The sequence below is a fragment of the Cololabis saira genome, chromosome 17, assembly GCF_033807715.1.
Source record: "Cololabis saira isolate AMF1-May2022 chromosome 17, fColSai1.1, whole genome shotgun sequence".
Lineage (NCBI taxonomy): Eukaryota > Metazoa > Chordata > Actinopteri > Beloniformes > Belonidae > Cololabis > Cololabis saira.
In genome coordinates, this window is record NC_084603.1 from 24,639,985 (window position 1) to 24,667,698 (window position 27,714).

The 27,714-nt window shown below is 40.1% G+C and overlaps 1 protein-coding gene across 2 annotated transcripts in view; it reads right to left on the reverse strand.

The window, feature by feature from the left end:
• LOC133463440 (protein bicaudal C homolog 1-like) overlaps positions 1 to 27,714 on the reverse strand; it is a 72,694-nt gene that overhangs the window by 22,742 nt on the left and 22,238 nt on the right. For both annotated transcript variants that reach the window (XM_061744984.1, XM_061744983.1), the window contains exons 2-7: positions 23,842 to 23,888; positions 14,178 to 14,247; positions 6,160 to 6,239; positions 5,309 to 5,467; positions 4,120 to 4,173; positions 171 to 353 (exon numbers count right to left, since the gene is read on the reverse strand). In XM_061744984.1, the coding sequence (XP_061600968.1) occupies positions 171 to 353; positions 4,120 to 4,173; positions 5,309 to 5,467; positions 6,160 to 6,239; positions 14,178 to 14,247; positions 23,842 to 23,888 (593 nt within the window). The remainder of the gene's footprint in view (positions 1 to 170; positions 354 to 4,119; positions 4,174 to 5,308; positions 5,468 to 6,159; positions 6,240 to 14,177; positions 14,248 to 23,841; positions 23,889 to 27,714) is intronic.

Here is a 27,714-nt window from a genome sequence, read left to right on the forward strand (position 1 = left end):
GCTCTGCTCACATACCAGTCAGTTTTAAATACTTTGGCGGCCCAAATTTTCCTTTAACTCCTGGTGTTTTTGGAAAAAGCGGCATTCGGATTAATTTAACTACGACAAAATGTGTTTAAGTTGATTAAACATCTGCCGTACGAGACGAGGACATGAGCTTTTCTCCTTACCTTGACTGCATTGGCATTATTCTGCGAGCCACGAACGACGCCAGTGGCCCTGTAGAGGCGCGTTGGGGGTTTAAAGGAAACGGTGAGGTTGTAGGTCTGTGAGATGTGCTGCACTGTGGGGGAGCTCGGATCTGACTGCATGATGGCCGGAAGCTCGAATGACAGCACGAGAGGCAGCAGCTCCTGAGGTACGGGGACAGGAGAAGACAGAAACAGAAGAGAGAAGGAGATTTATGAATGTGCACTGAAACAAATCATGAAATATCAACTAAAATACTGAGTTGATGCGCAGCTGTTAAGCTCCTTTAAGTTAGAAAACTGCTCCAAGAAGCAGCAAAATAGATGGAGCCACCATTTCTTCCTAAAAGTTACAAATGCAATCTAGCAGCTGTCATTCAGACTGATCAAGTAAAAACAGAGAAGCTAAACAGTGATTTCTTTCCAGTTGTATACTTGTGGGAGCTCAAACTTGTGGGCCGCCATTCCTTTAGGAAAAAGGTGGCAGATCCTGGCATGTAAATGTGTCAGCTCAAATAATTCCAGAGAAGGTAAGGAAATAGGATGAATGAACTCCCTGACTTTATGAAGCATGTGCGGGACTATGGCGGTATCTGCCAGTTTCCATTAAATGTCAGGAAAAACATAATTTTTGTTCTGTTGTTTCTCACACATCAAATTTCAAGTCACTCAATAAAACCACAGTCTTAGCAGCAGACACCAGCTCTCGTTTCGTGCCTGAGAGCTGTCATTCAAACAAAATAGATGCTGACAGGAAGGCTTCATCACATGCACACATCCTCGTTCATGCATGGGAGAGACATCGCAGAGGGACTCATCTATAAGAGGTGGGTGTGTGTGCACACACACACACACACACACTCAATAAATGAATATGCTCATACACTGTTTTATCCAAACACTGAGTCTTGGGCATAGTGCCACTACAGTTTTGGCTGCCAGTGAAGGGCAAGCAGCTTGAATTGCTCTGACCAAAGAAATGCACCCCTGATCAATCCCATATGTGCTTGGGCTTACATTTATATCATGTTTCAGCGCTTGCTCTCTGAGGGCTCGGGAAATTTAGGTCAGTATGGAGGAAAATGCAGGAGAGGACCAGTAGAGCAGCAGGAGTTGGTCTCTGAATGAAGAATAGGCCGATTTTTATGGCGGAGCTGACTTCAGCCTTTTTTCTTTTTTTTTTTTTTTTTCTTAAAAGGAATCTTCCTGGCAAACCGGAGTTTCACATGTATTCAATCAAAAAGTGTTGTTTAAAGGCCTCAGTGCGCTTGGCATAAGGGCGAAAGATGAAGAAGGATGAAAATATCTTTGAGGTAAAGCAACTGGCCAGACCTTTCATCACCTGCTCCACCTCTGAACGCTGCAGGAAATCCCCCAAGAATCCATCAAATGAACAACTTACTTCTTACAGACTGGAGTCTCCACCCGAGACGGGTTTACAATGGCAGGAGAACATGTTAGTGCACTGACCTTCTTAAAAAGGGACATAGCCTGTGTTACTTGCACAACTATGTCAGAAGTAACTAACCGGAGCACCTCCGGTCTCAAGAGGAGCAGCAGGAAGTGTGGTCTGAAAGGGCCACACACAACATGTAGAAGAAGGAGAAGTGGGGCTGTAGATACTGAAACACATTTTACTGCGGCCTGCAACTGCCTAGAGCTAAACATGTCTGCAGCTTTGGGTTCCCTCTGGACACATCCAGCCAGCTAGTCAGTCTTTATAAAAATCCGATTTTATATTGAATCGGGGGAAAAAAATTATAAATTGCACGAGACCTACAGATGGCACTTTATTTTCAAAAGCAAGCTGCTGAAATTGTTGTGCTTTGCTTATAACATGCTGAAAATGGCAAAAAAGATCCAGCTTCTTTAACAAATAAGTAAACAAACAAGTATGAGACAGCAACCTTTAACTTGTTATGAACTCACCAGAGACTGTGGAGATAGTGAAATAAACTTAGCAGAAAATTTGGTCTGTCTAGTATGGACAATTATGCTTGGAAATTTCCTGGCTAAAGTGTGTCTGGAAATGATGAAGTATTCTTCAGAATGTGTAGGTTTTAGGTTTTGTTTTGCACCAAACCGTACCACCTTGTAGGACCACTTTGTACCACTAGATGGGGTACTGAGTTTCTGTGGTCCAACATGAGGAGGTTGGCTGGCAAAAATGTGAAAAATAAATACATCAATAAACAAACAAGCTGCATGTAAATGGTACGACTTGGCAGGTTGGTACAATTTAAGTGTAATACAATCAACCTACTCAATACTGTGTGTTTGAACAGTATTCAAGCTATTTGAGCATCATGGTGTAGGTGAGTGTTAAGGTCTGCATTACTGAACTGTTGTCTAGCAGCTACATGTTCATATTCACACTGCCTACATAATCTTTTCTATAGCTTTTGGCCTTGTTAATGGTAATAAATACACATAATCGTATGTAATCCATGGCGGATATGAAATGTAATGGTATGAGGTGTAAAATGTGCCAGACTGCAATGGGAAACCTGTTAAGCTGAATCAAGTGTGCCAGTTTCAGTGTGCCTACACACTGAAACTGTGGTGAAATGCATATTCTTTACAGATATGAGGCTGATGTGAAAATTTTTTTAATATTCTGAATTTTTACTGGAGAAACACTTCCCTGATGCTCAGCTCCTCTGAAAATTAAACTACAATGCAAAACTGCAAAAAACACACAGCTGCAGCCAAGATTGGGGTTTCATGCAGACCAGTGCTCGTGACTTTGTATGTGAAGGTGGAACATGCAATGAAAATCACAACACTTTCCACACACGACACAGAAGTCACGCAGAACGCCTGAAAAGGCCGAACTGCCAGAGAGGGAAACTTGTCTGTTGACCGTCTTCTTTGGAGATCTTTGTGGTTCTCTGCAGCTTATGTTATAAACTTGCCGGTTAGGTTTGATTATTCTTCTTTCCAACCACCAAAAAAAACAAGTAGATGAACTGGGTTGTGCCTTGTTGCACATGAAAACACCCATTAAGCATGAAGAAGTATGGATATGCGAGCACGCTAACATTTGCCAGTACACACTGCACAAACCAACAGCATAATCTTCTCTGCTCTCTCTCAAGCAAGAGCTTCACTCACACACAGTCTTCCTCGCAAGCAAACACAGCCTTGTTGGTTTTGGTCGGGTCCCAGTGGAGGAGTGCATTCGCTGTAGACAGCTGCCGTGGTGTTGAAACACGGCGAAAGTTCAGATGTAACAGCTCAAAACGAGAATAGAGGTCCTCTGCCCACTGAAACTGGAGGTTGGGATTCCAGATAAATCTAAGCTAAAGATGAAAATGGCTTGGACATGGGGCTTGCCAAAGAAGTTGAGGCTCGTGCTTGTATTTTACAACTGGACTGAGGAAGTGGTCTGAGAATAAGTTAGGAATGGTGCTTGTGGCTTTCAAGAAATGCAGAGACTGCGCCTGAAATGCAGGATTACCTCTTTTCTACTTTAGGATGAGATGCGGAACTTGGAATTTGGAGTCTGATGAATAACATCCACTCATAGCACAAAAAATGGGACAATAATCAAGAGTTGTGTGACACCAACAAAGATTATAAGCAAATGTTGGCAGCTGTTTGGCTGATGGAGAGAAATGACAAGGTGACCACTCGTGCCCAAAACAGGGACCCTCCACATCAGAGGAGTGGTACTGTACGTTGTTTTTCCTTTTTCAGAATAAATGATTTCAATCCAAACATTTGACCGTGCAAACTCAGGCAGAAAAAGTTACACGACTGGCAAAATATGGAAAAGAAAGAAAAGAAATCCAAAGGAACTGAGCCAATGCAGCACTTTATGAGGGTCAAAAGTACAACATTACATGTCTAAAAAGAATGAAAGTGTGCTGCTCAATATTCTGGGTGGAGTATCCCCTGTAGGCAAAAGTGTGGCCGAGTTCCAACTCACCCTTATTTTTACACGAGCTGCCTCCACTCCTCCTGGCTGCCCCGCGATGGACACCTGTTAACAATAAAATTATGTAAATGTTCTAAACCTGGAACTTCACCCCTTCATATTATGAGATGTTTTGAGACTCGTCATCACAATGGGAAAGTTATCTTGTACACTTCTAATGATAGCGCGAATCTCTGCAATTACGAACGCAGCTGCTATACTTTAGGTGACCGTCGTTTCAACACAGACACACAGATGAGAAGTTACAGTCATTGCCATGGTAATAAAAAAACATGATAATTATTCTCCTCTTGTCCTTTTCACCTTTCACATAAAATCATTCGTGAGGACTGAGCAAACATGTGATCTACAGAGCTGCTAGAATAAATAATCCAGAATAAATTACTTGTTTTTGGCCTCTACTGTCATAAGATCAACATGGTTAAATGGACATAAAACAGTCCGGTATGGTTCAACTCTGGAGCTGAACTGGGCAGAAATCATAGATTTGAACAGATAGATTTAAAAGCGGGCTCGGAGAACATCCCAGGTCCCAGTAGCTTCAAGTCGTCTGCCTTACAGAAAATGGACTGTATCGTACAAGAATCTGAAAGCTTTTGAAAAACAGACAACTTAAGGAGTCGAGGACTTAAAGGGAGTTTCTTACCATTAATCAGTCTACACTTGCATCATCAGAGTAACTCTGGAAGGCATTGAATAATCTAATAACGCACTGAGAAGTTCAAAGATGCAGAATATTCCAAGTGCACTTCCATCAAACTTTGAAGTCAGCAGACCTTCAAAGTGGATATGGGTACTATTATACCCAGGTATTTGGGGAGCAGCTGACACAACACCCCCGAACTTGTCATACCTTGATTTAACGGTAATTACAGCAGGATCCTCCTACTTTTCTAGAGATTTCCGGCAAAGCCCCCCCCCCCCCCCCCAAAAGACATGCTGCCTTGCTCTGTGCTGGCCAATAAAAACAGTCCATTGGGCCAGCTCTCTGAGAGCCTGTGATAGTAAATGGACTGGCTGTCTGCACACTCGGGTCAACCTAACAACTTACTCTACTGCAGAAGAAAAAAATTAGTTCTAGAGGGGTGATGATTAAAAACAGCCAAGGCTGCACAAGCTGAACAGCTTACACTGAAAACATAATTAAGCTGCAAGAGTTTCACAAAAAAATAAATCAAACCTGATTGCTTTTCTCTGCCTGGTTGTTCCTGTTAGAGTCTGGGAAATGGATGTGGCAGCCCGTCTCCTCCATCACCCTCTTGATGTTGTTGCCACCCTTGCCAATAACGTGGGAGTGCTCCGTGTGGGAGACGTCCATCTTCAGAGTTACCCTGTTACTCTAACAACCACAATGAGAAGGCCCAGTGAAACGTTGATGACTTGAGATATCAAAGACTCATTTTAAAGTACCTGAATTTTTTTTTTAACTTCGCAGGTACACTACTTGCTGCAATCATTATTGTCAAAATAATCTGTAATATAACCTCCTTTTTAAAATCAATAAAATAAATCTTAAATTCCTAACTTAAGTAAATAAATAAAAGCCATCTCCTTTGAAGACACCCTTCATGCTAAAGTTGTTCAAAAAAAGAAAAAAGAAAATCATAATATATTAGCTCAAATTATGTTGCACTGCTTTGTCTACTGGAAATAAAACATGCAAAACAACTAAATGTGAATAAACTGGGTTTTTTGCATGTTTATTTTCTGTCTGGCTGCTTAAAGTGCAAAGATGATTCCCTGTCCCCAGGGGGCGCCACTTCACAGTTGTCCAGGTATTTATTTATGTATTGTGTTTCCATGGAGATGAAGCTTGCGTGCACAAACTATAATCCTTGGGATATGAGCATCTAGAAATAAAGTCATACCATGCTGCAGTCTGCAATCTGTCACTTGGACTGAGGTGAAAAAAAAAAAGAATCATCCCTACTGAGCAACAGGACCAGAGTAAGAACGCTACAGAAACGAAGGAAAAACTTGCATGCGTGCACACAAAGCCCATCTTCACTGCAGTACAGGTGTTTACCATACCTTTGTGTCAAGGACGGACATTATTCTGTCTTTGGCTTCTCTCACGTTGTCCCTCTTGCCACAGACTTTGATGTGTGGATCTGCAGAGAGAGACAGAGCATGTGTTTAGTGTGCGTCTGTGCAAGCGAGTGACTCAGGACTGATAGAGCACAGAGACACAATGTGAAAGTGGGACACAAGTTTAAAAACCATTTAACCAAATGTGCCACAGCGGCCTGCAATTGTCAGCAAATTACAGCGCATCAGAGAAAAGCTCTGCAGCGATAATTGCTGCTTTGATATCAATAGTCTTATTGAAGTCGGCAAGCAACCAGCCTGCATGATGATGATGGTGGACCCTGCGGAATTAAATTCAGCCAATTTGTCATTCTGCGCAGCTAACACAAACACTACTCTGATGGTAGAATCTAAAGCATAAATAGAAGACAGTGACACTTTGCTTTTCTCGTGTGCAAATCTGTCACACAGATGTCTCAAAATATTAAATCATATATAACAAATGTCTTAGCAATACTGGGAATGCAGATCCAAGCAAGTGAAGACAGGAGAAGCATAGAAAATTAGCAGTTGTGTCTGATTTGATGGAAATAGGTCTGCCTGGCCAACAAAAATAAATAAATAAATAAAAATCACTAACTGAATTTAATTAAATAAACATGCAAGAGACACGACAGTGATTAATATCTTTCAGCTGGTGATAAGTCATCCAACCCAAACGGATGCAATGAGTGGCTTCTCATTCCTTAAGAAGCCATGTCAGGACCAATCCTGTGGTTGTGGAAAAGATGGAACCTATAAAAACTGGGATTTACAGCATTATTAAAAGCTAAAAATACAGAGGGAGATGGTCTAATTGAGGGGGAGGGGAAGGGTGAGGGGGTGGTCAAAGAGGAATAAGAAATATCTGAAATGATGGTGATCGGAGATCCATTTAAACCCTGGTGATATCTAATTAAATCAAATCAACAGGAGACAATCAAAGCAGGAGCATCTCAACAATGGAGAGAGACCTCCGGGTACTGGGACATACGGTACCAACTGTGGAGCTTTAAGAAAATTACTTTCAGTAAGGTTAATGGGGTGGGAAAACAAGCCTCGGTTTACTAGAGGGTGTATTGATTGATTTAACCCACATGTGGTTTAATGAGTCAAGACTTCTGCTCTTAAAGGGTGATGGGTGATTCAGGATAAGAAGAATGGCAGATAAAGTGTTTCATCCATCAGACGCAGCGCCTCCCATGCAAGCCTGTGTATTATGTATCATGATGTGAGGTTATTTCACTTGGCCAGATCCGTTGCTCCAGCGTTACGAGCCCCAAAAAAACAACATCTCGGTCTTTCCAACATGAAAAGTGCCAAGATTCATCAGGTTTAAAAAAGTAGTTCAGAGCAGAGTAGTTACACATGGATTGGCCCTTTACTGCCCTGAGAATATTCAGGATATGCTGTAGAAGATTTAACACAACTGTCTGACTCTCCATCACTGTTACAAGACTTTGGCAAGAAATGTATGCAACTCTGGAACTAAAAACGGTCCAACAAAATAGTAGCATGTGTGACTGCTGTCCTTATATCCAGCTGACAATATGATATAGTTTGGTAGAGATGCTCACTAGGTTTATGTTTTACTTTAAATAAAAAGTGTAGTATTGATTAGAGCAGTGGTTCCCAACCTTTTTTCCTTGTTCCCCCTACTTGTGTCTAAGACCAGCCGGGCCCCCCGACCCGTACGTACTAGCAGCAAAAGTGTAAAGTTATTCGTTACAAACCTTTAATTGAAAAAATTTACATTAATTATGTTTTTTTGATACATTTCTCTTTGGTTTACCCTGTACTAAGTTTTTCTCACCTTCCTTTTGTGTAACCAATGTATAAAATACGCACAAAAAAAATTGCAAGGACATAAAAATATTTCTAAAAAAAAAAAATGTCTCTTTTAATATGAGAGCACATTTTTTTAAACATTTTTCCTTTAACAACCTGTCGGAGTAGTAGTATGATTAAATGTTGAATAATGATATAATAATACGTTTTTAAGTTTTTATCCTGATAAATAACTTAGTATTTTAAAATGACCAAAATATATTTCTAAGTGGGTTTATACAGACTTGGATTACTGTATTCCATTAGTGTTATTATGATTTTTTATTTATTTAACATGTGCAAATATAATTTTTACAACTGCATATCCTCAAAGCAGACAAAGTTTCGCGCCACCCCCAGAGATCTCAGGCGCCCCCCCAGGGGGGGCCCGGACCCCAGGTTGGGAGACACTGGATTAGAGTATTGGCAAGAATTGCAACAAGTCTCTTGATAAATCCAAACTATATCCAGTGTCTACACCTGGCCACTCTGGGTGTCAAAACCCCAGACAACACGCAAGCACGCAGGCACACATACAAAACAAATCCTAACTGCACTATAACTCTCACAGCACATTGCCCCTGTGTTAAGCATACTGAGCAGCAGGAAGTCCGCTGAGCTCCCTACTAGGAATAACCCTCCCACCCGACACACACACTGAATATCAGATTTACAGTACAAGCTTCAGGTAAGACACACTGAATCTGATTTATTGTTGCAAATTCACTGGCACCTCAGAACGAACCACAGTTGCATGCTGATATTTTGAAGAGCTTAGGAGTGAAAAACATAGAACAGGTCAGACATAAGAATAGCCAGGAAAAGAGAGAGAGAAGTTAGTTCACTCCTATATGCCATCAAAAGTACGAAATGACTACAAACACGCAAAACCAAACATTGATATTTGATGTTGACAGGAAATGGGCAAACTCAACACCCTCTCCATGGCGATAATCCATCAAATAAAAAGGAGCAATAGCAGCTCTCACATTTTATGAGGGGTAAAGAAGAAAACCTAACTAAAGAAATAAAAAAAGAAACTGCAGTAAAAGGTGTTTCAGACCCATCTCAGCCTCAGCACCGCTTCCAGGAAGCTTCCCCATCATTTAGCTGTTAACAACACAACTCCCTCAACTTCCTCCTGCAGCCCCGGCTGTGGCCATTAGAGGGAGCATGGACCTTCCGAGTGTCCTCCCTCCAACCTGCACGGCACATCTGGGAAACATTAGCCAGCACAAATGACTGTTGCAGTTGTGATGTAGAACACCCCCGCATTTTTGAAGTGCAGCGTGCTCTGAGCTTTTTCTATTCTCAATGATTGATTGTGGAATAAAAAAAGAATGAACACCCTAATTCCTAATGTGGCACACAACACCTATAAAAACAAACAACAACAAGGCCAGACCTTCATCTATAAAAGCGGTGAGCGTTCACAGTTGCTCAGATATTTACAGCGTTTTCACTTGACGGAGACAAAGCCTCTCGGCTGAGAGCGTTCTCCTGCTGCTGCTGGCAAAGCTGAAGCATTTTTTCCAGCTTCACTTGAAAATGCCACACAAATGAAAAGAATTGAGCCAGTTTGGCTTGGTGTGTGTTTTTTTTTTTCTTTCTTTTTTTCCCACCCCCATTCGAAACATCTGCAGAAACAGGCAAACCTTGCAAACCATGTAGGAGTTTGATGATTATCACATACAAACAAAGCTTGAAACTTAAGAGTTTAGACATGCCACGGCGCTGGCCGCTCCGTCACACGGCTCCTGAACGGCAGCACAGTCCTGTGGACACGAGTCCCCGCTACATTAAATTGCCGATGGCGTGCTGCGGCCGCCAACGGCCTGCCTTATCGCACTTGCGCAGGTGGATGAGATATGGAGCTGCAGGTGATGAATGAAATCAAGTAGCTGGCATTTTGATGGAGCGCGTCTGTGTGCAGAGAGCTTACAAACAGACACAACCCCTCACATCTGCTGCAATCCTGCACAATGTGATGGATTCCAGACGTCACATGAAACATGACACTGCACAGAACCCTGAGAAAACAAAATAACTAACGCCTTTAAAAGGAGCTTGACTTTATATTTTGAAAAAAATGCTGAGAAAAAAAAAAAGAGATCCACCAATGAAACTGCTCTGTTATCTGCTATTTTAAGGTCAGGGCAAGTTTTGTGTCATCTCATCAAACTTTCAGTGATGAGGGATGAATGGAATGTGACTCATTGTCTCGAGTATTTTTAATGATAGCTTCTGTGACGATTTAAACACCAGGTGATGTATCCGTTCAACCGCAGCATAATTTAAGCCTGTAAAAGAAGCAAAATCCTTGCTGCCCTTTCTCCTCGTTTGCTAAAGCAGAAATAAATCTGCATGCCTGTTACCCTCATAAATGCTTATAAGACAAAAGTGATTATCCAACATTCCCCTTAAACTTCACCCCCATTGACTTACACAACGGGGCTGAATGTGACAAAAATATCTCCAGAATGTGGACATAACATCTTTCCCGGTTGGTTGGAGGGCAGGTTTTGTGAATGAACTAATGCTTGGGGCGAAGGGAGGGCTGTGGGCGAAAGAACTGCCAGCACTTCAAGTTGATTAAGTATCAGAGAGAAAAATGTTAACGATACCGATGTAATCCCATCAACATTTGTCTGAGCTGAGTGACTGCGGAAGTTACATAATGTCAATGGATCGCACATCTGGTTTGAAGACATACACTAGCAATCCTCCTGGGGGAAACAAAGTGGGCAAGGCTACACCTATCCGTCCCCCTTCCTCCTCCTCCATCCCCGCCTCTCCCCTCTCCCGGAAGAGCTTTAAATAACCGTGATAATCTTTTATTGGCAACGGGGCGCTGGAACAACTTTGCCAATAAATGTGTGAGCTCTAGTACAAGCAACTCCCACACCTCCGCCTCCACGGCCAAATCCCAAAGTTCTACGTGCGGATGAAGGAACTGGCTGTGCGGACCGAAAAACATGCAAGCTTTTATCTTCTCAAACTGCTCAATTAATGTAATAAAGAATGCAAGTCCAGCATTCAAATGCTTCCCTCATGCACATGTTATTCCAATGAGTTTCCTAAGACCATGTTCTTGACTAAAGTAACACCAACTCATTTACTCCAAGTTTGGAAACCAAAAACTCAAATTCAGATGTTAGTTCAGTACAACACATTCCAACATTCTCTCGTCTCACACGAGCAGTGGAAGCAGCAGAATAATTGATTCAGGTACTTGTTTCTGCTAGAGGACCGCTCTGATCATCAAACAATGTTTGTTCTTCATACTTTCACTGGTGGACACGGGATGGAAGATCAGAAGAACCAGGTTTATTCCAAGAAAAGAAAAAAATCTGCACTTTTCTTGCCTGATTGCAACTTTTTAAATAGATCAGATCACACACTTGTGAATGAAGCATATACAGGACTGTCTCAGAAAATTAGAATATTGTTATATAAAGTCCTTTATTTGCTGTAATGCAAAAATGTCATACATTCTGGATTCATTACAAATCAACTGAAATATTGCAAGCCTTTTATTATTTGAATATTGCTGATCATGGTTTACAGCTTAAGAAAACTCAAATATCCTATCTCAAAAAATTAGAATATTCTGGGAATCTTAATCTTAAACTGTAAGCCATAATCAGCAATATTAAAATAATAAAAGGCTTGCAATATTTCAGTTGATTTGTAATTAATCCAGAATGTAGGACATTTTTTTTTTTTTTTCTTTTTTTTTTTTTTTTTTTTTTTTTTTAAATTGCATTACAGAAAATAAAGAACTTTATCACAATATTCTAATTTTCTGAGACAGTCATGTACATTAGAGCTGCCAATCAATCACATTGTTCAATAGCAATTAATCAAAATAGTTTCATAGCTTACTCACAATTAATCAAACAAATAATTGTTTTTATGCCATTTCCCTGAAAAAGATATTTTTCAAATTGCAATAATACAATAGCAGACAAATATCCCTGCTTTACACAAAACATGTTTTTGTTGTTGTGTTATTACATGTCAAAGTCCTGTCCTGAAAGCCTGGAGATGGCAAACTTTGGTCCAACAAGCAACAATTAATATTGACCTGGGTAAATCTAACACAGAAAATGTCGCAACAAGCATCTGCTTTTTTTAAGTCATTTTTAATAAACATATTTACAGCCTTGTTCAAAAAACTGCTCTCGATTGTTTTCTTTATTTCACGTCCACAACAACTCTGGCGGTGGTTAGTTTTTTGAACCACATCAGGTGAATTTAAACAAAGAATTACACTTATTTGTAATATGAGGCGTAGCCTTTTAATTGACAGTTGGCTCTCTAATGGCTAGTCGTCTTCACATTGTAACCGGCAGTGTGTACTAACCCAGCGTGGGCTCAACACAGCACTCATTTCTGATTTATCCACCAACACGACATGTAAAGCTGGATATTCTTCTGGAAACATCTGCCGTCAGTTCTTCCGATGTGGGTCGGTTGAAGGAGCTGGTGACGACAGCAACGGTGGCCGTTTTCCCGTCGGCTTCCAGAGCAACATGGCAGTGTGCCATAAAAGGAAAACAATATAATAATTCATTATTTATTTTCTATAGTCAGTAAAAAGAGGTTTCAAAGCCGCTCTTTATAAACCAATGGATCAAGTGGCCGATGCCTCGTGCATTGTTTTTTACGGTCTATTACTATCGACTGTGAACATTTTTAGACAAAGCATTAATCACATGACCCATTGGTTTATGAAGATATTGAAGCATCTTTTTCTTCGTGCTATGCACAGCCACGTTGCCCGGAGAGCCAATGGGAAGACGGCCACCGTACGTCAATCAAAGATAGCTTTGGCTACCAGCTCCTCTGATCCCCGCCAAAATAGCCGCAGATGTTTACAGCGGAATATCCCGTTTCACGTGTTGACTGGATGCTGAAATCAAAAATGACTGCTAGGATTAGCCGACGCCGGGTTCACACAAACGGCTGATTGCTACTCTGAGCGCGTAGCGTGACTCAGCCCTGACTGAGCTGACTACCAATCAATCATATCAGAGATACATTTATTGCTCTATATAAACTCCTGGAATGAAACATAAAAAAAACAAACTCTCCCTTCAGAGTTGTCATGCAGGGGAAATCAAACCTAGACCTAAATGGTTTTTTTTAACCACGCTGTAAATATGTTTATTTGTGCTGCAACGTTGGACATTTTCGATGAAGGTCGATTCACTTTTGCCAGTCAGCTTCCAGTGGCCAGTCGAGGAACTGCAACAAATCTTCGTTCCACATGAGCCTCAACCTGAAAGTAAGATGGTTTGGCACTTGTGTTTTGAAGCTGCATCACTTGCTGTTTCTCCAGACAGCAGTTAACTAAACATTAAACACTGCACCTACTTCATGATGTTAGGAGTAACAAGGACCAAGAGGATGTCAGTGACGGAAACAATGCTGACAAAAGATTCCAAATTATCATTTGCCAAAAAGCAGCGTCTCAGATGCATCAGACAATATCAGAAAATAACATCTTCCCACGTTTCCAGTAAGTTCAATAGATGCTTCCTGTACAAGTATGAATCAATCTAAAAATAGCACCAATAGATGAGAACACTGAGAAGTTATGGGAAATAGCTGATAAACTAATAACTCTAATCCCCCTTATAGAGAAGATTACAAATATTTGTTATCAAATATCCCAAAAATCCCAAATAGAGCACCTTCATCATCAGCTCTGCTACTTGATGAATGAAATAGACAAACTGGGACTCTGCACTTTTACCTCGTTTGATACAAGAAACATGCAGGGTGAGATGAGCCCTTTGGTTGAGCCATCTTCACTTCACCTGCCTCTTCTCTCTGATACACTTTGTGATGGGCAGAGTCACACAGTCCTCAACAGATAAAAAACCAAAACACAAGCACACATACATGCTAAAGAGTGTAGAAAGTAAGCAGCAAAAATGCAGCAGTCACCAATACCAAGTTGAAATGAAAGAAGTGCACACAACAAGTCCCTCCCTTCACAACCTTGACTCACAGCTAATGTGCTGCTAAATGCTCATTTTTAATTCAACCTTGTTCCCAACCAACATCCACGAATAGCAGCTCTTAATATTTATTATAAAATGTAAAAAAAAAAAACGAAAGTTAAACAAACCAAAAAAAACATTCACCTTTTTTGGACTTGGCTCCGATTTTGAGCTTGGAAGGCCAGGCTATCTGCGTTTGGGTCTCATCCATGATCTGCAACAGAGTGAAGAAAGGTTGACGTTAGTTTATGAACGATGTCGGTATTGACCAATACTGTGTCCTGGCTGGGAAACAAAAACAACAAAAAAATCTTCATTCTTTTCAGTCATCACTCTAACATTTGGACAGTATTATACTCCAGACTGTCCTGCTCACATCAGGCGAGCGTTTGCTCAGGAAAGCATCATCATCTGAACTATAATCTGATTATTACCAATAACGGATGCAAAAACCTTGTGTCCCATAGGTGCAGTCAGTATAACAAAGGACCATTGTGATGTCTGGATGTAGATTTTTCTGAGCTTGGCATGTGGAGAGCTGTGACATCTGAGAAAACACTCACCGTGGTGAATGTAGAGAACATATGAATCAAGATACTAGTACCAGATAGTTAAAGAGGAATAAAAGGAATATTAAAAAAGCCTATATCTTTAAGGAATCTGGAGCTTATATCGAGGTCCATCAGTGGTCCAAATAAATCTCAATCAGCTCAAACATTTAAGGCATTTCCAGCCACTTCTTTGGTTCTGCTTAATACCCAGATATTGCAATCTTATAAAAAAAAACAACTAAGTGAAAACAGAGCTGTGAGGACACTTTTGTGTTTGGGAAAGTATGAAAAATACTAAAACCGATTTATGCGAGAGTGCTTTACAGATCTGCGTAGTGTAAGCAGAAGCATATGTATCACTGAGGGGGAAAAAAAGCAAACTGCTGGGGGGGAGGGCAAGGAGTTGGTTTTGAGGCCGTAAGCATTCCAGTAAGAGGAAATGGGAAATCTCTAACCTGCTCTTTGACCACAAGGAAGCTCACCTTGCTTGGATTTCTGGCCTACAAAATCCACAAACAAACCCTTTCAGGACGACCTTGTCCTGAGAAGTGGTTAATGCTAGTGGAGGAGGGAAAGAAAAAGGAAGAAAAACATAAAATGGGAGACCGAGCTGCTGTCTCCTAATGGCTTTGTCCTCGATGTGCTCCATGTTTTCACCAACGTCCTGCAGTCTTCTGTTTGTTTTATTAACTTCCAGGGGTTTGTGTTTTCAGGGTGGAGAAGATATGAAATTCTCAAAGTTTGCGACGTTTCAGCCAAGTGATGAAGCACTAGAGGACCGACCTTTAACCAAAACACGAACAGCGCCTGCCACTTAAGCTGCCTCGGCGGCCCACTGCATTAAACTCAGTGTTGGGAGTCGGGACGCATTAAGATCCATTAGCTCTCCCTGTAGGTGTTAGAATTATAAGCACTTCTAACAACTAACCAAAAGGCTTTATTTTTATTCCCCCAAGCAAGTCTTTTTCTTTTTTTTTTTAAGTCAAAGATAAAACAAATAAAAAGTTCTCTTTGTGTGTGAATCAAAAGACGGAGTGCTTAAATTCCATTACATGCCCGTCTGGAAGTCATGTTGTCTGTTTTACATCCTCGAAAATAAAGTTTGACAGCTCTTCCTCTGCCACACCGGCACACCTGGAAAACACGGGGCCAGTACTGAAAGGTCCGACATGCGATTCTCTTTGCTCCGCAGCAGTGTGCCTCAAGTTGGTGATGGTTGATTGGAAGCCCTTTCAGGCCTCGCTGATTTTCTACACTGAAGACTATAAATCACATAAAAACAGGCAGACTCAAATCGCCACCTCTACCACTGACCCACGAGTGGAAAACTGGACCACCAGAAGACCCTGGAGTAATTAACATCAATTAAAAACCACGTTTCAAGTTTAGGATTGTTTTTGAATATATATATATATATATATATATATATATACATATATACATATATAATAATTTGATCAAAACTGATCAAAACTAAGACTATAAAAGTGAATCCACTGTTTTTAATTCCAGCAGCAGTCAGTTAATACAAGATATGATAAAAGACCATTAGATGTCTTGCTATATAATAACCATTTGGATATCAGAAATTATTTTTCATCCATAACAGAAACACTTAGAAATAAAATTAGCATAGCTTAACAACATCCCTGCACAACACAATGCAATTTACAAAAGCCAACAAAAACAACATAATTAACCATGTTTTTTTGCCATTCCTGCTTCTTTTTAGTACATAAGACAAAACTTTCAGATCTTATGGCAGCAAAAAAAGCATCCCTTCACTCATTTTATCATTTATCTTGGTGAAACAAACCACATTCATCTCCAGTTTCTACTAAAGAATTCAAAACAGAATGATTGTTATATTGTACCATGAACATTAAGGGAGATTCCTACGGAGGACTTAAGCATTTATAAGGAAATCCCTCTGTGGTGTAACTGAAGTTACTGAACTTAAAGCGCTGCCCAGTTATGCATCTAGGATCCCCGTTATTGTTCCGTTGTAAACACTGGTGTCCCTCCTCTCAGCAGGCCTCTCTACAGCTGTGCAATAATATCAGTCTACTCGCTCACAATGAGCTCGCACGGTGTGAAATTCAGGCCTGAAACCAAAGCCTGATTTGTTTTTTTCCCCCTTCCCGGGTTTCATGGTATCTTGAGTCAGAAGTTACTTTAATCTATTACAAGACACCTTCTCATCACCATCTGGCATAATAGAGGATGGACAATAAATCACGTTTACCCCGGAGCTGGATGCAAACAATTTCTACCCCGACTGGGTTCACATGCTCGCAGCAACAGCTGGATGTTTTACAACACGATTTAAAGAACACTCTGTTCCCAGTGATGCGGAAAAATCTTTCCTTCGGAGAATCTCAGCATTTCACCAACCGTTTTTGCAAAACAATGTCTTTTTTCGGTCGTGGAAGCATTCGGTTGGAAAGCCATAATTTAACAAATGTAACAGCAGCTCGCTGTAAAGATGTCAGCGTAATTACAGGGGCGGTGATGAAGCCAACAGCAATGACCGACAGTGATTTCATACAAAATGTAATTAAAAAAAAAAGTTCTTTAAAAAGTGATCATTTATAATGGAAGTTCACTTTGTTTTCTTTTTTAAAACATGTGGAAATTACAATTCAGTGCAGGAACCTGGTAAGGTCTCATTTCAAATATGGCACATTTTCACACCCTCAATTATACTCTCCTAAAATCATCAAACATTATAGCATCTGCATCGTCATCGTTCTGTTAAAAAAGGGCTTTGTTCGGAGAAACCTGTTTCCTGTCCAGCTTTGCTGTTCTTGGCAGCGCTCTACAGATGGGACTGATTTCTGTCAGACCACACACCATTTTAAAGGGAGGATGGTGTTTATTTTTACGAAGGCGCTTGCAAATACCTCTCAAATGGGTCAAGATATTTGCACAAATTAAGCAAGTTATACATTTAGCATTCCACCATGTCTCCACGCTCCCTGTGAAACAGGTGAATCCAGAAATTATTCTGGCTGACGGCTTTCATGGCATGAGCCTGATACGATGATTGGCCATCAGAGGTTTTGCAGCTGGTGCGTGCAGATGTGCATAGAGCTGCTCAAATCACGCAGGATATCATTAAGGAAAAACGTCCACATAGAAAGCACGTGCATTTGATTTAAGTTGACGTGTGTACGTACGGTGCTGCGGCAAATCGACATAGCAGGGGCTTGTTTCCTGGATCCCGTCGCAATGCTGCAGCTGTTTATTCAGCTGGAACGTGCATGTCTGTGAATGTGTGCGTGATCACACATCGGGGGGACAGCGAAGGGTGTCGGTGGGTGTAAAGTTATTGTGAGGCCAGTTAAGAGACTGAAAGAACAGCAGAGCTCGGGTCTGACAACAGTGACTCAAGCGTCCCCATGAGACTCGACAGTCGTGTTAACAATCAAAGTGCTAACTCACGGCTACAGCCCCATTAGCCCTCTTAGCCAATACTAACATATACAAACCGTTATGAAAAGACTGCACACATTACAAGGAGGGAAATGTTGTAATAACCGCCGCTGAAGTTCAGTCAACAGTAGAAATCCTCGACTAGACGACGTGATTATTTTAACAAACATTTGTTTACACGTGTTTGCGTGCTGTGTTTCAGCTCACAGAAATACAAGATGCTTTCTGCTATAAAACAAATTAAAACGACAATGCTCAGCTTCAGAGCAAACTTCACTTGCACTTTTATGTCAAGCCTGGCATTCTCCACAGAACCACAACCTCTGGGAAGAAGAGATGGAACGGGATCAGGGATGAGCTGGCTCGGGGTTCAAAGGCATCGCTCCACTCAAATCCATCATAAGCTGTTCTGTGGCACACAGTTATCGTCTTAACCAGCCGGGCCTCTTGACTCGACACAGAGCTCGCTGCTCTGCATGGGGATTTCACATTAACAGATCCCGGCCCAAATCTTTTACTGATGCAAGTTTGCCATTAAATAATAAGAAACTTAATTTGTAGTATAACTCCCTAGTTATGCCAGGTTGAAAAGCAGCGAGACACCAGAGGTTTAATAGAGTGCGAAAATAAAATGACATCAATACCGCAGGAGAGCGAAGAAATTAGACGAGCAAAAGAAGGAGAGAGAGAGAGCGCGAGCGCCAAAAAAGACTGAGATGACAGAAGAATGTAACTGGAGAGACCTCATCATGTGAGACTTGCACATGGGTAATTTCCCAACTGGGGCACAGTCATGTGATCGGCTCCTCATCTGCTGCTGTCTTCGCTTTTCCACTCACGACACGAACAGGGCGGACCGTTTGCAAAATGATGCTGTGCACTCCAGGAAGTCCAGCAGCCAGTGAGTAAGACAGGGGCCCGGGGAGAAAGTGCGTGGGCGGATCATTTTATTCTGCTCTCGTCAGTGACTGAACTTTTAATATCATTCCCAAAGCTAAGTGAGTTACAAAAAATAAAAAAAATTAAAAAAAGTGTGTGCGTCAAAAGTACAGCACATGCTCTCTTATGTGACGGAGGGGAAATTCAATGCGTGTACTTTATTAGTCTCTGATTACGTGCAACACATGGGTGTGTTGGACAGGCAGCAAGTGACCCAACTAAGAGTTTCCACTTTCATCAACGTCAAGGTATTTCACAAACCTCATCCATATTCTTTCAACAATACTGTTCCACAGTCACAGTTGGTGTTTATTTTTCTGACTAACGGGGCATATACGGCGATCACGCTATCAAAAGTTGTCCAAATGGAAACCCTACAATAAAAACATTCCTTTAGTAGTCCCGCTTTACTGATCCTTGCCAGCCTGCCAACACAAACAGGTGTAGAGAAAATTCAAGTTGACACCCCCGACATCTACTTTCAGACTGAACAGTTATTTTTTTTGTTCAGGAAAGTTCCCAGCTGCAGGACATGTCACGTAGGTATCAAGGTGGCAGTTATAATAAGAGCTGGATGAATTTTTTTAAATCAGAAAAGGTGGGCAACATTCATTTCCCCGCAGGGCCACGTTGATGTAATTAAAGTGGTCAAGGAGCCACGGTTTAGACAGCACTGAAACGTGCAGCGTTTACCAGCTGCCTCTATCAATTCGTCCGTCAAACATTTTTGCTCTGCGTGTCTCCAACTGTTATTACCAGTCTGAATGATTGACAGTTTTATAAAAATGTTAATCCTGGAAATAAGTTGAGGTTGATCAATATGGGTTTTCTATACAAAAAGTAGGAAACATCTGGTCTGCCCCTGGAATCACAGCATTTTCTGTTTTCATCTTAAGAGACTGAAAATTAAATATGAATGGTCGAGAAATCAAGTAAACAAGACTACAGAGCCTAAAACATTTGCACTGATCTGTAAAGTTGACACTGTTTTCACTCAGAGAAGAAATAAAGCAGCAAACAGATGTATATTAATTTTGTTCAGCTTTGATTAGGCAGGGCTGGTTTGAGGGGGTCCAGGGGCTTCCAACACTCGGACTCTATTCTTTCTAGTGCTGGGCGATCTTGGACAAAAATAAAATCCAGATTTTTTTCTCTGAAAACCCGATTTTCGATTTCGATTTTTTTGGTAAAACTACAAAAGACAATGGAATAAATTGTTTCAAATATTTTATATTTCTTTTTAAAGAAAAATAGCAAACACATTTCCCTATTAGGAATGAAGTGCAATTGAAAGATACTGTAAATCCTCCTTGAGTTTAGTAAAGTGACAACAATTACAATTTTCTTGACCAAACAAAGATGACTAGACGCATGCAGCCAGCTGCAAAAAAGGAAAATCGTTTTTCCTTTTTTTAACAACGTCTTGATTAATAAATCCGATTTAGATTTAAAATCGATTAATCGCACAGCCCTAATTCTTTCTACGCACTATACATGAGAAGAAAGGAGCTCTAATGCTTCCTTTTTCATCTCCTTTAGCCCAGGAATTACTGGAGTATCCTTTGTGAAAGGAGAATAGTTCATCCCAGCCCACAATTCCTTGCAGCCGCAGCATTTAAAGTCACACTTGCCAAATGTGATTCACGTAAATAAGTATGGAGTAATTTTATTTATTAATTTCCTTGTTTGTTTTTCCTCTTAACCAGCCGTGTCCTCACTGCTGCAGACCCGCATCACAGCGTTGTCCAAGTGTTCTGACCCTGATCAGAACTGAGGCATCTTTGTCCAAGTCCTCACAAATATAATCCTCTCAGCTTTCCCCAACCTCATGATGTGTGCCAGTGAGATTAAGGAAAATTGATGTGGAAAAGACTCTGATGAGACCCTTATTTTATTTATTTGTATTACTATTCGACCGTGTCCTTAGTAACGAGCACTTCTCTGAGCAGGTTCTGACGACGGCCAAGCCAAAGACGCAGACTGATAGTTGTCTTTTGTCCGAAAGGCTCTATGGAAAAAGGCAGATATCCATATCAAATTTTGGGAAGGTAACACTCGTATGTAAACCAAGAGCGGCGGAGGGCAGATCTACGGCACAGCGCATCCAGAGTTCCTGTTCAAATTCCAACGTTGGGAATCACGAGGCGCCTGGTTTGCATTACTTGGTTTTTGAAAAGCACTTCCAAGGACGGTTCAATTGCCTCTTCCTCTGACATTTTACGCAGCATCCAGACCTCAAAATCAAATATGAAAAATAGACAAAAGGGGGAACATTAAAACAAACCGCCGTCTAGCGTTTATTTAATTTCAGCGCATTAACGTACTATAGGAGGAAGTTCACCACGAGCAGGAGGCCAAGTTAAGAGAGAAAAGAAATCATTGCTATTTCAAAAGGAGAGACACTTTACCAATACAGGTTCTGATGCTAGTGTTAAAAAGCTGGAATTTTGTTGTTAAACCCAAACTGATCATCTGGATTGAATTCACGTTTAGAAACTGTAATTTCATACATGATGTCAATGTTGAAAAGAAAAAAAAAGGAGATAAAATAATAAATTGAACAAGTTGCACACAATTCAACAAGAGTTTAACTAAATGAAACCAAATGTGTCGGAAAAATCCTCCTGCCAGTTCAGAGACATGTACGGCACCGTAAATATTGTTTATTGATACAGTAATTTTACAGTCTGTTGAAGAGGTGTGACAAGCGTTCATGTGCTTCCCATTACGATCTCTTTCAATATGCACCCAGTCTCTATTCTATTTTTCCTTTTCTTATCCTGTTTGTTCCTGTTCATCAGGGTTTTATTTTCCCTGTCCAATTTATTTAAAGTTGTTTTCAAAGTATCCAAAACCTCGTCAGCGTGGGGATTAGTTATCCAAAATATCACGGCATCAGGTCTTCAGTCGCAGGACTGCGGTGACTGTAGGACACCAGTAATACCTCAGCTTGTAAAACTATCAGATTTTTAAGACTGATATTACACATAACTAGCCCTGTGTTAAAAAAAATAAGATTTTCCGATTCTAAATCGATTCTCATATTAATTCCTAATAATCTATTTATATGTCTAAAGATAATTGTTTTTATTATTACATTTTCACCCGGTGAACTTTAATCCCAGTAGTCACGTCATTTAATTCAGGCATGTAAAACTATCAAACAACGAACATGGTGTCGAAGAGTAGCGGCAGCGTTAACAAAGAGCTGGTTAGTGTCCTAATAGCAGTGCACTGTTTGCTGCCCTGGATCTGTTTAGTAATTCTGCCCCACACGATGTTTCTGAAAGAAACTATATCAGCATATTGGGAGGGCGATTGGTCCTTACAGCCATCATTAACTGCCAATACCTGCTGTTGAATCTCAATAATACTATGTTGCATACCTACAGTACACAGGTAACATTCAGGTAACAACTCAAAAAAACATTTTTAATAACACTAACCCAAATCGATATCGGATCAAATTGAATCAAATCAAGATAATCGGTTCTGAATCTTAAGAATCGGAATCTTGACATTTGAATCAATCCACAGCCCTACACATAACACATCATAATATGCATATTTGTACATGTATGTTTATGAGCCCATTTTGGGTTGAATCCTTTATTGTGATTAGGCCTGTGTTGAAAAAAAATCGATTTTCCGATTCTAAAACGATTCTCATATTAATTCCTAAAAATCGATTCTTATGTCTAAAGATAAATTTTTTTTTTTCCCCTCATCATTTTCGCCAGGTGAACTTTAATCCCAGTAGTCGGACACACAGTTTGTCATGACACTTCTGAAAAATGCCAGGTGCTTCATGGCAATATGTGTGCGTGGTGACAGAATAAATTAGATAAGCTAAAATGATTTGTTTACTGCATGAACTGTTGCAATTTCTTTCTTTTTTGCACTTTAAATGGATATTGAAAGGCCTGTTTGAGTTATTTATTTCTTAGTTATTTCACAATAATTATTGTGAAATTATTATTTCACTAGTTATTTTACAGTCATATAATTCAGGCAACAGCTCAAAAATATTTTAAATAACACTAAGCCAAATCAGTATCAAATCGGATCGAATCATGATAATCGATTCTGAATAATAAAAATCGGAATCGAATCGATTCTTGACATTTGAATCGATACCCAGCCCTAATTGTGATCAATATTTCACGTCGACTTTTAATAAGCTTGGATACTGTAAAGTACTGCATGTCTTTACAGCTCAGTTCATAGCAGCTGGTTGCAGGGAGTTGAGCTAGGATGCTGGTGTATGCATCTTTTGAGATATGTGTGTGAGGAGGGTACAGTAGATAATTCTACTCCTGATGTCACGGTACCCTGCACGTCTAATCAGTTCGCTGAATTACATATTTTTAGACTCAGACAAAAAGACAATGTTGTGTTATCTCAAAGCTTTGTTAGTTAATTCTCACCCAAGCATATGCTTTTAATCACAAACACATGATTTCCCACAATACGCCCCCTTTAAGGAGATCATTTGAGATTATTTAAGACCACTGACAATCCTGCGGTGAAACGTGAGAGCAGTTATCAAAACACTAATGATAAAAGCCATCCAGGCCACGCTGTCCTGATCGGGCCTGTGTTTAACACCATCGTAAACTCCAGATAATCTGGTATATCATGCCACATTATGTAAGCGAAAAGGGCCCCGAGTGTTGTGTCAGCTGCGTTTAAGCACCGGAGCCCTGCAGGGGTTTAACGTCAGTGACGTTCCACTGTTTTTATTCGTTGGGGTTTGTAATTAGGAGCGACCGGAGGAGCACCTGACACCTGCTCCCTTACCAGGAGAGAAGTGCTGCTCAGCAGGCTTGAACACAACCCAAAGACAAAGAAAAACATTATCCAAGGGCAGACTACACACTCACCTTCTGAAAGAAATCCTCCCCACCGTTGACTCTCCCCTCCGAGGCAGCTAGAGAGAGACAAGAGGAAAAAAAAAACGTTAAATTCACCAAACCACACCGATTCCCAACAGTAAATGCACAATGTAACCAAGACAGCCAAATCACACACTGATTATCCAGTCCTCAAAAATGTGACAGTGTCTTCATTCAGAGGAGTGTTTATAATGAATCTGTTTCTTTAGATATTGTATCTGGCATGGCTGCAGACACTACCGCCTGGCAGGAAGGGAGAAAAATGTTCCAAGTCATTTTCTATAATCACAGAGATCGAATACAGCTTCCGTGTTACAAATTGATGGATACAGTGAAAATATTTGAGTATTTTACAGTAGCTTGAAATTGAGTATGTTATACCACACTTTGGTCAAACGGTGCTTCTCACTTCCTAAAAAAATGCTCTCCTTAAATTTGTCTGCCAAGTGTAAACATTCACCCTTCGACTACCACAGCACGTGGAGTCTCCAAATCTGAAAAGCTGCCCTAAATCACCTGTAAACAGAAATAAATAAGAATAGCTCTGGCATGTTAAAGTTTTGTTTCCAAGCAGGTGAAAATGCCAAGAAACTCGCTCGGCTCATGCTGCACGCTGGATTGCAGCACAAGGCCAACAAGCAAAGAAAGTCAAGCCTGAAGTCACTCCAACACATCTGCAAGTCTTTCAAAACTGTGGCAGCTCTTGCTGATCTAAAATACATATCTGTTATCCAAGGAGAATTCTCGTGTTTCTCCATCTTTTGGGAATACGGGGAAGGTCTAATGATGCATTAAAGCCAGTGTTCTTGGGATGGATCTGTTGTTGTCTGTCTGAATCTGGCCGCAGCAGCAAAGTCCATGGAGATTAAAACAGTTCAGTCACATAAGTGCTTACCTCAGTGCAAGGACCCAAGTGGTGTTATGGTTAGAAGGAAAACAACAGTCTATCATGTGCAAGCATTATAACATTCGATAATCGAACTACAATGAACTGAAGAGTGAGGAGTTTAAACTCCTCGGTAGAGCCCAGTACAGTAGCTAAAAATCATTAAGTGAATAATGAATCAGTTGAGTATAGGCTGAATGTTGAATAGTTGGTGTTCCCATCGTGGTTTGAGGATGCAACACTTTAATTCGTTTATATTAAATTTAGGATTCAAGAAAGCAGATTTTAGTTGGGGATAGAAATAAAAAAATGTAAGAGAACAAACACTGAAATAAAGGAAAAAAGAAACCACATGATGAAATACACCCTCAAACCTTTGTTTCTTCCATAAAAGTTAGCAACTGTAACTAAAATTTAATAGAAGACTTTCCAGCAACTTTAATCATCAAGCAGTACTTAATCACCGTGTGAAATGTGGGGGTGAAAAGTGCTTGTCTGTCCCGTCATGACCACTCTTCATAAGACAAACAGAAAATAAAAGCCTTTATAATAATAATCAGATTCATTGTCAGACTGACATTAGGACCCGAGTGCTTCCATCGGGAGCCTTTAACATGTGTTTGTGCTCAACAGACTTCCTACTGGACACGTCTAGACTACAGCTCGTGAGGCCGGAGTCTGGCGTGACAGGTGAGTCTGATTACGTGCATGTACATATCTCCCACGCTTTCCATCCTAGAATAATAACGGAAGATGGATTCTGTCGACGATTGATAGGAAGCATAAGCTGCGTTTCCTAAAAAAACAACAACCACGGTTCAATTAAAAGCTTGTCTGAAACAAACTATCGCCTACTCGTTCTAATACAGCCCAGCTGGGATGAGAAAAGATGCTTCAAGAAGCTGCTGCTGTAAAATAAAAAATAAAGGATTACCCTGCTCATTACGATTTCACATTTCACTCGTCGGCACGTGTGATTATCTGAATAGTAAGTAATTGATTTCACATTTATAAATCCTACAGATTAACTTTAAAACAACAAATTGAGGAAGACTTCACAGCTTAAATGGTTTCTTCTGACAACTGTAAGCTGCGATTACAGTTAGTCTGTCATTTGAAAGATGGATAGTTATGTGACAATAACATTTCATTCACCGTATCCCAGTACCTCATTTCATTGATTCCCAACATTAGGCTCCATGTAAAGCATGGGGCCTCGCAGGAAACATTATGAAACCAAAAAGAACAAACTTTCATATCAAATAGTTATGCATTATGGTAGTAATATACACATAGGTATGAATTAACAGATTAAGCAATTTACTAAACTTATAACTTAGTAAATGACCTTGACAGCTATTGTTCTCAGAATACTATGTGAAATCCTTCAAAACACAATGCACAGATACAATATACTGCATTTATAAATGACAGTATTGCTGAGTTTTAGTTATTCTTATTGATTAGTCTACATCCAACGAAGAAATGGTCACCTACACATTGATGACACGCAGGTTTTATGTACTGAACACTGGAATTTCAGCTTTGAAACTTCTACGTAAAGTACTGTAGAAAAACTATTACAAGTCATAGCAATTATTATAATAAGAATTACAAAATAGGCCTGCTTTCAAAGAAACTGTTGAAGTAAACTTCAAACAAATAAAATTACCTTTGTTTGAGAAAACGCAGTTCAATAGAAACTGATTGCTGATGTAGTGTTAAAATTGAACCGTTTTCATGACATATAATATTTCACCCATCGTGCTTCCGTCATTTTTGTTATTCTTGAAAAATGTAGTAATAATACTACAAAAAGAAATAAACAAACAAACAAACTAAAACCCAACAGGGTTTCACAGAGCATCGGCAAACAGGCCATATGTGAAATGTACCTCACGGCCCCTTAAGCAGTTCCTACGACTATTTGAGAAACCAAAGTAATACTGGATGTGATTGTATTCCTCTTCCTCTGTCTGGGAGAGGATTTATAAACGAATGAACACTGGTAATTCATTGGAGGAAACTCTGGAAGTTCACCGTACTGGATGAGATGGAACTTGCACGTACCAACATGCAAGAACTTCTGCAGTTAGACGTTTCCAAAATGTGGAAGCACAAAGCTCAAACACTACTACTACCACCACCACCAACAACACCCCTTAGCAAAGGCTTTTATCCAAAGCAACTTAAATCTGAGAGAAAAAACACAAGCAATAACAGAGGACTCACACACAGACACAAAATTATTTCACTAGTAAATATAGCATCTTTATATAACAAAGAGCTGTTTGCAGTAGTATAAAGTCTAGAATTTAAAATATTCAAAACAGTTTTTTGTTATTTTTACATATGTAATCTTACTTTGACTGAGCAAATTCCCATTTCAGTATTTCACATTGAAAGGGACACACATTCAGCAAAGTATGAAATGATGGCCCGTTCACTATGGTCATGTTCCTGTTGCATCATTTAGAATGACATCCCCTGCTTTGAGATATCAACACAGTTATAGGTATTTTGACCTTGAGCAACAAGAATATAAACCGTCACAGATGATGAAATAAAGAAAAGAGGGAATGCTGGATTCCTCTTTAACTGCTTCAAGAGCTATAATTTGTTTTTTTAAGTTATAAACGGTCTGATGTTCGCACTGACGCATTTGGCATGCCAGCAAATGCGATGCTTAAATACGATTACAGTCAACCGATAAGGCTATGGAAAGGAATAAAAGCTTGTCATAAACAATGATGGAGACTAAATCTAAAAACTTAAATTGGCTCAAATGTTTCCCCAGTAATCCACAGACAAAAAAACTTATCTGATTGGCTATACAAGTAGTTTATCCAAAATACATCCAAGATTAAAACATCTTCTTTATTTTATACATGTTGTCTCACTTGCATTAAGCTTTACGTGCCACACAAAATAAGATGCACAATATCAGGATAAATCAATTAGATGCAATCAAACAA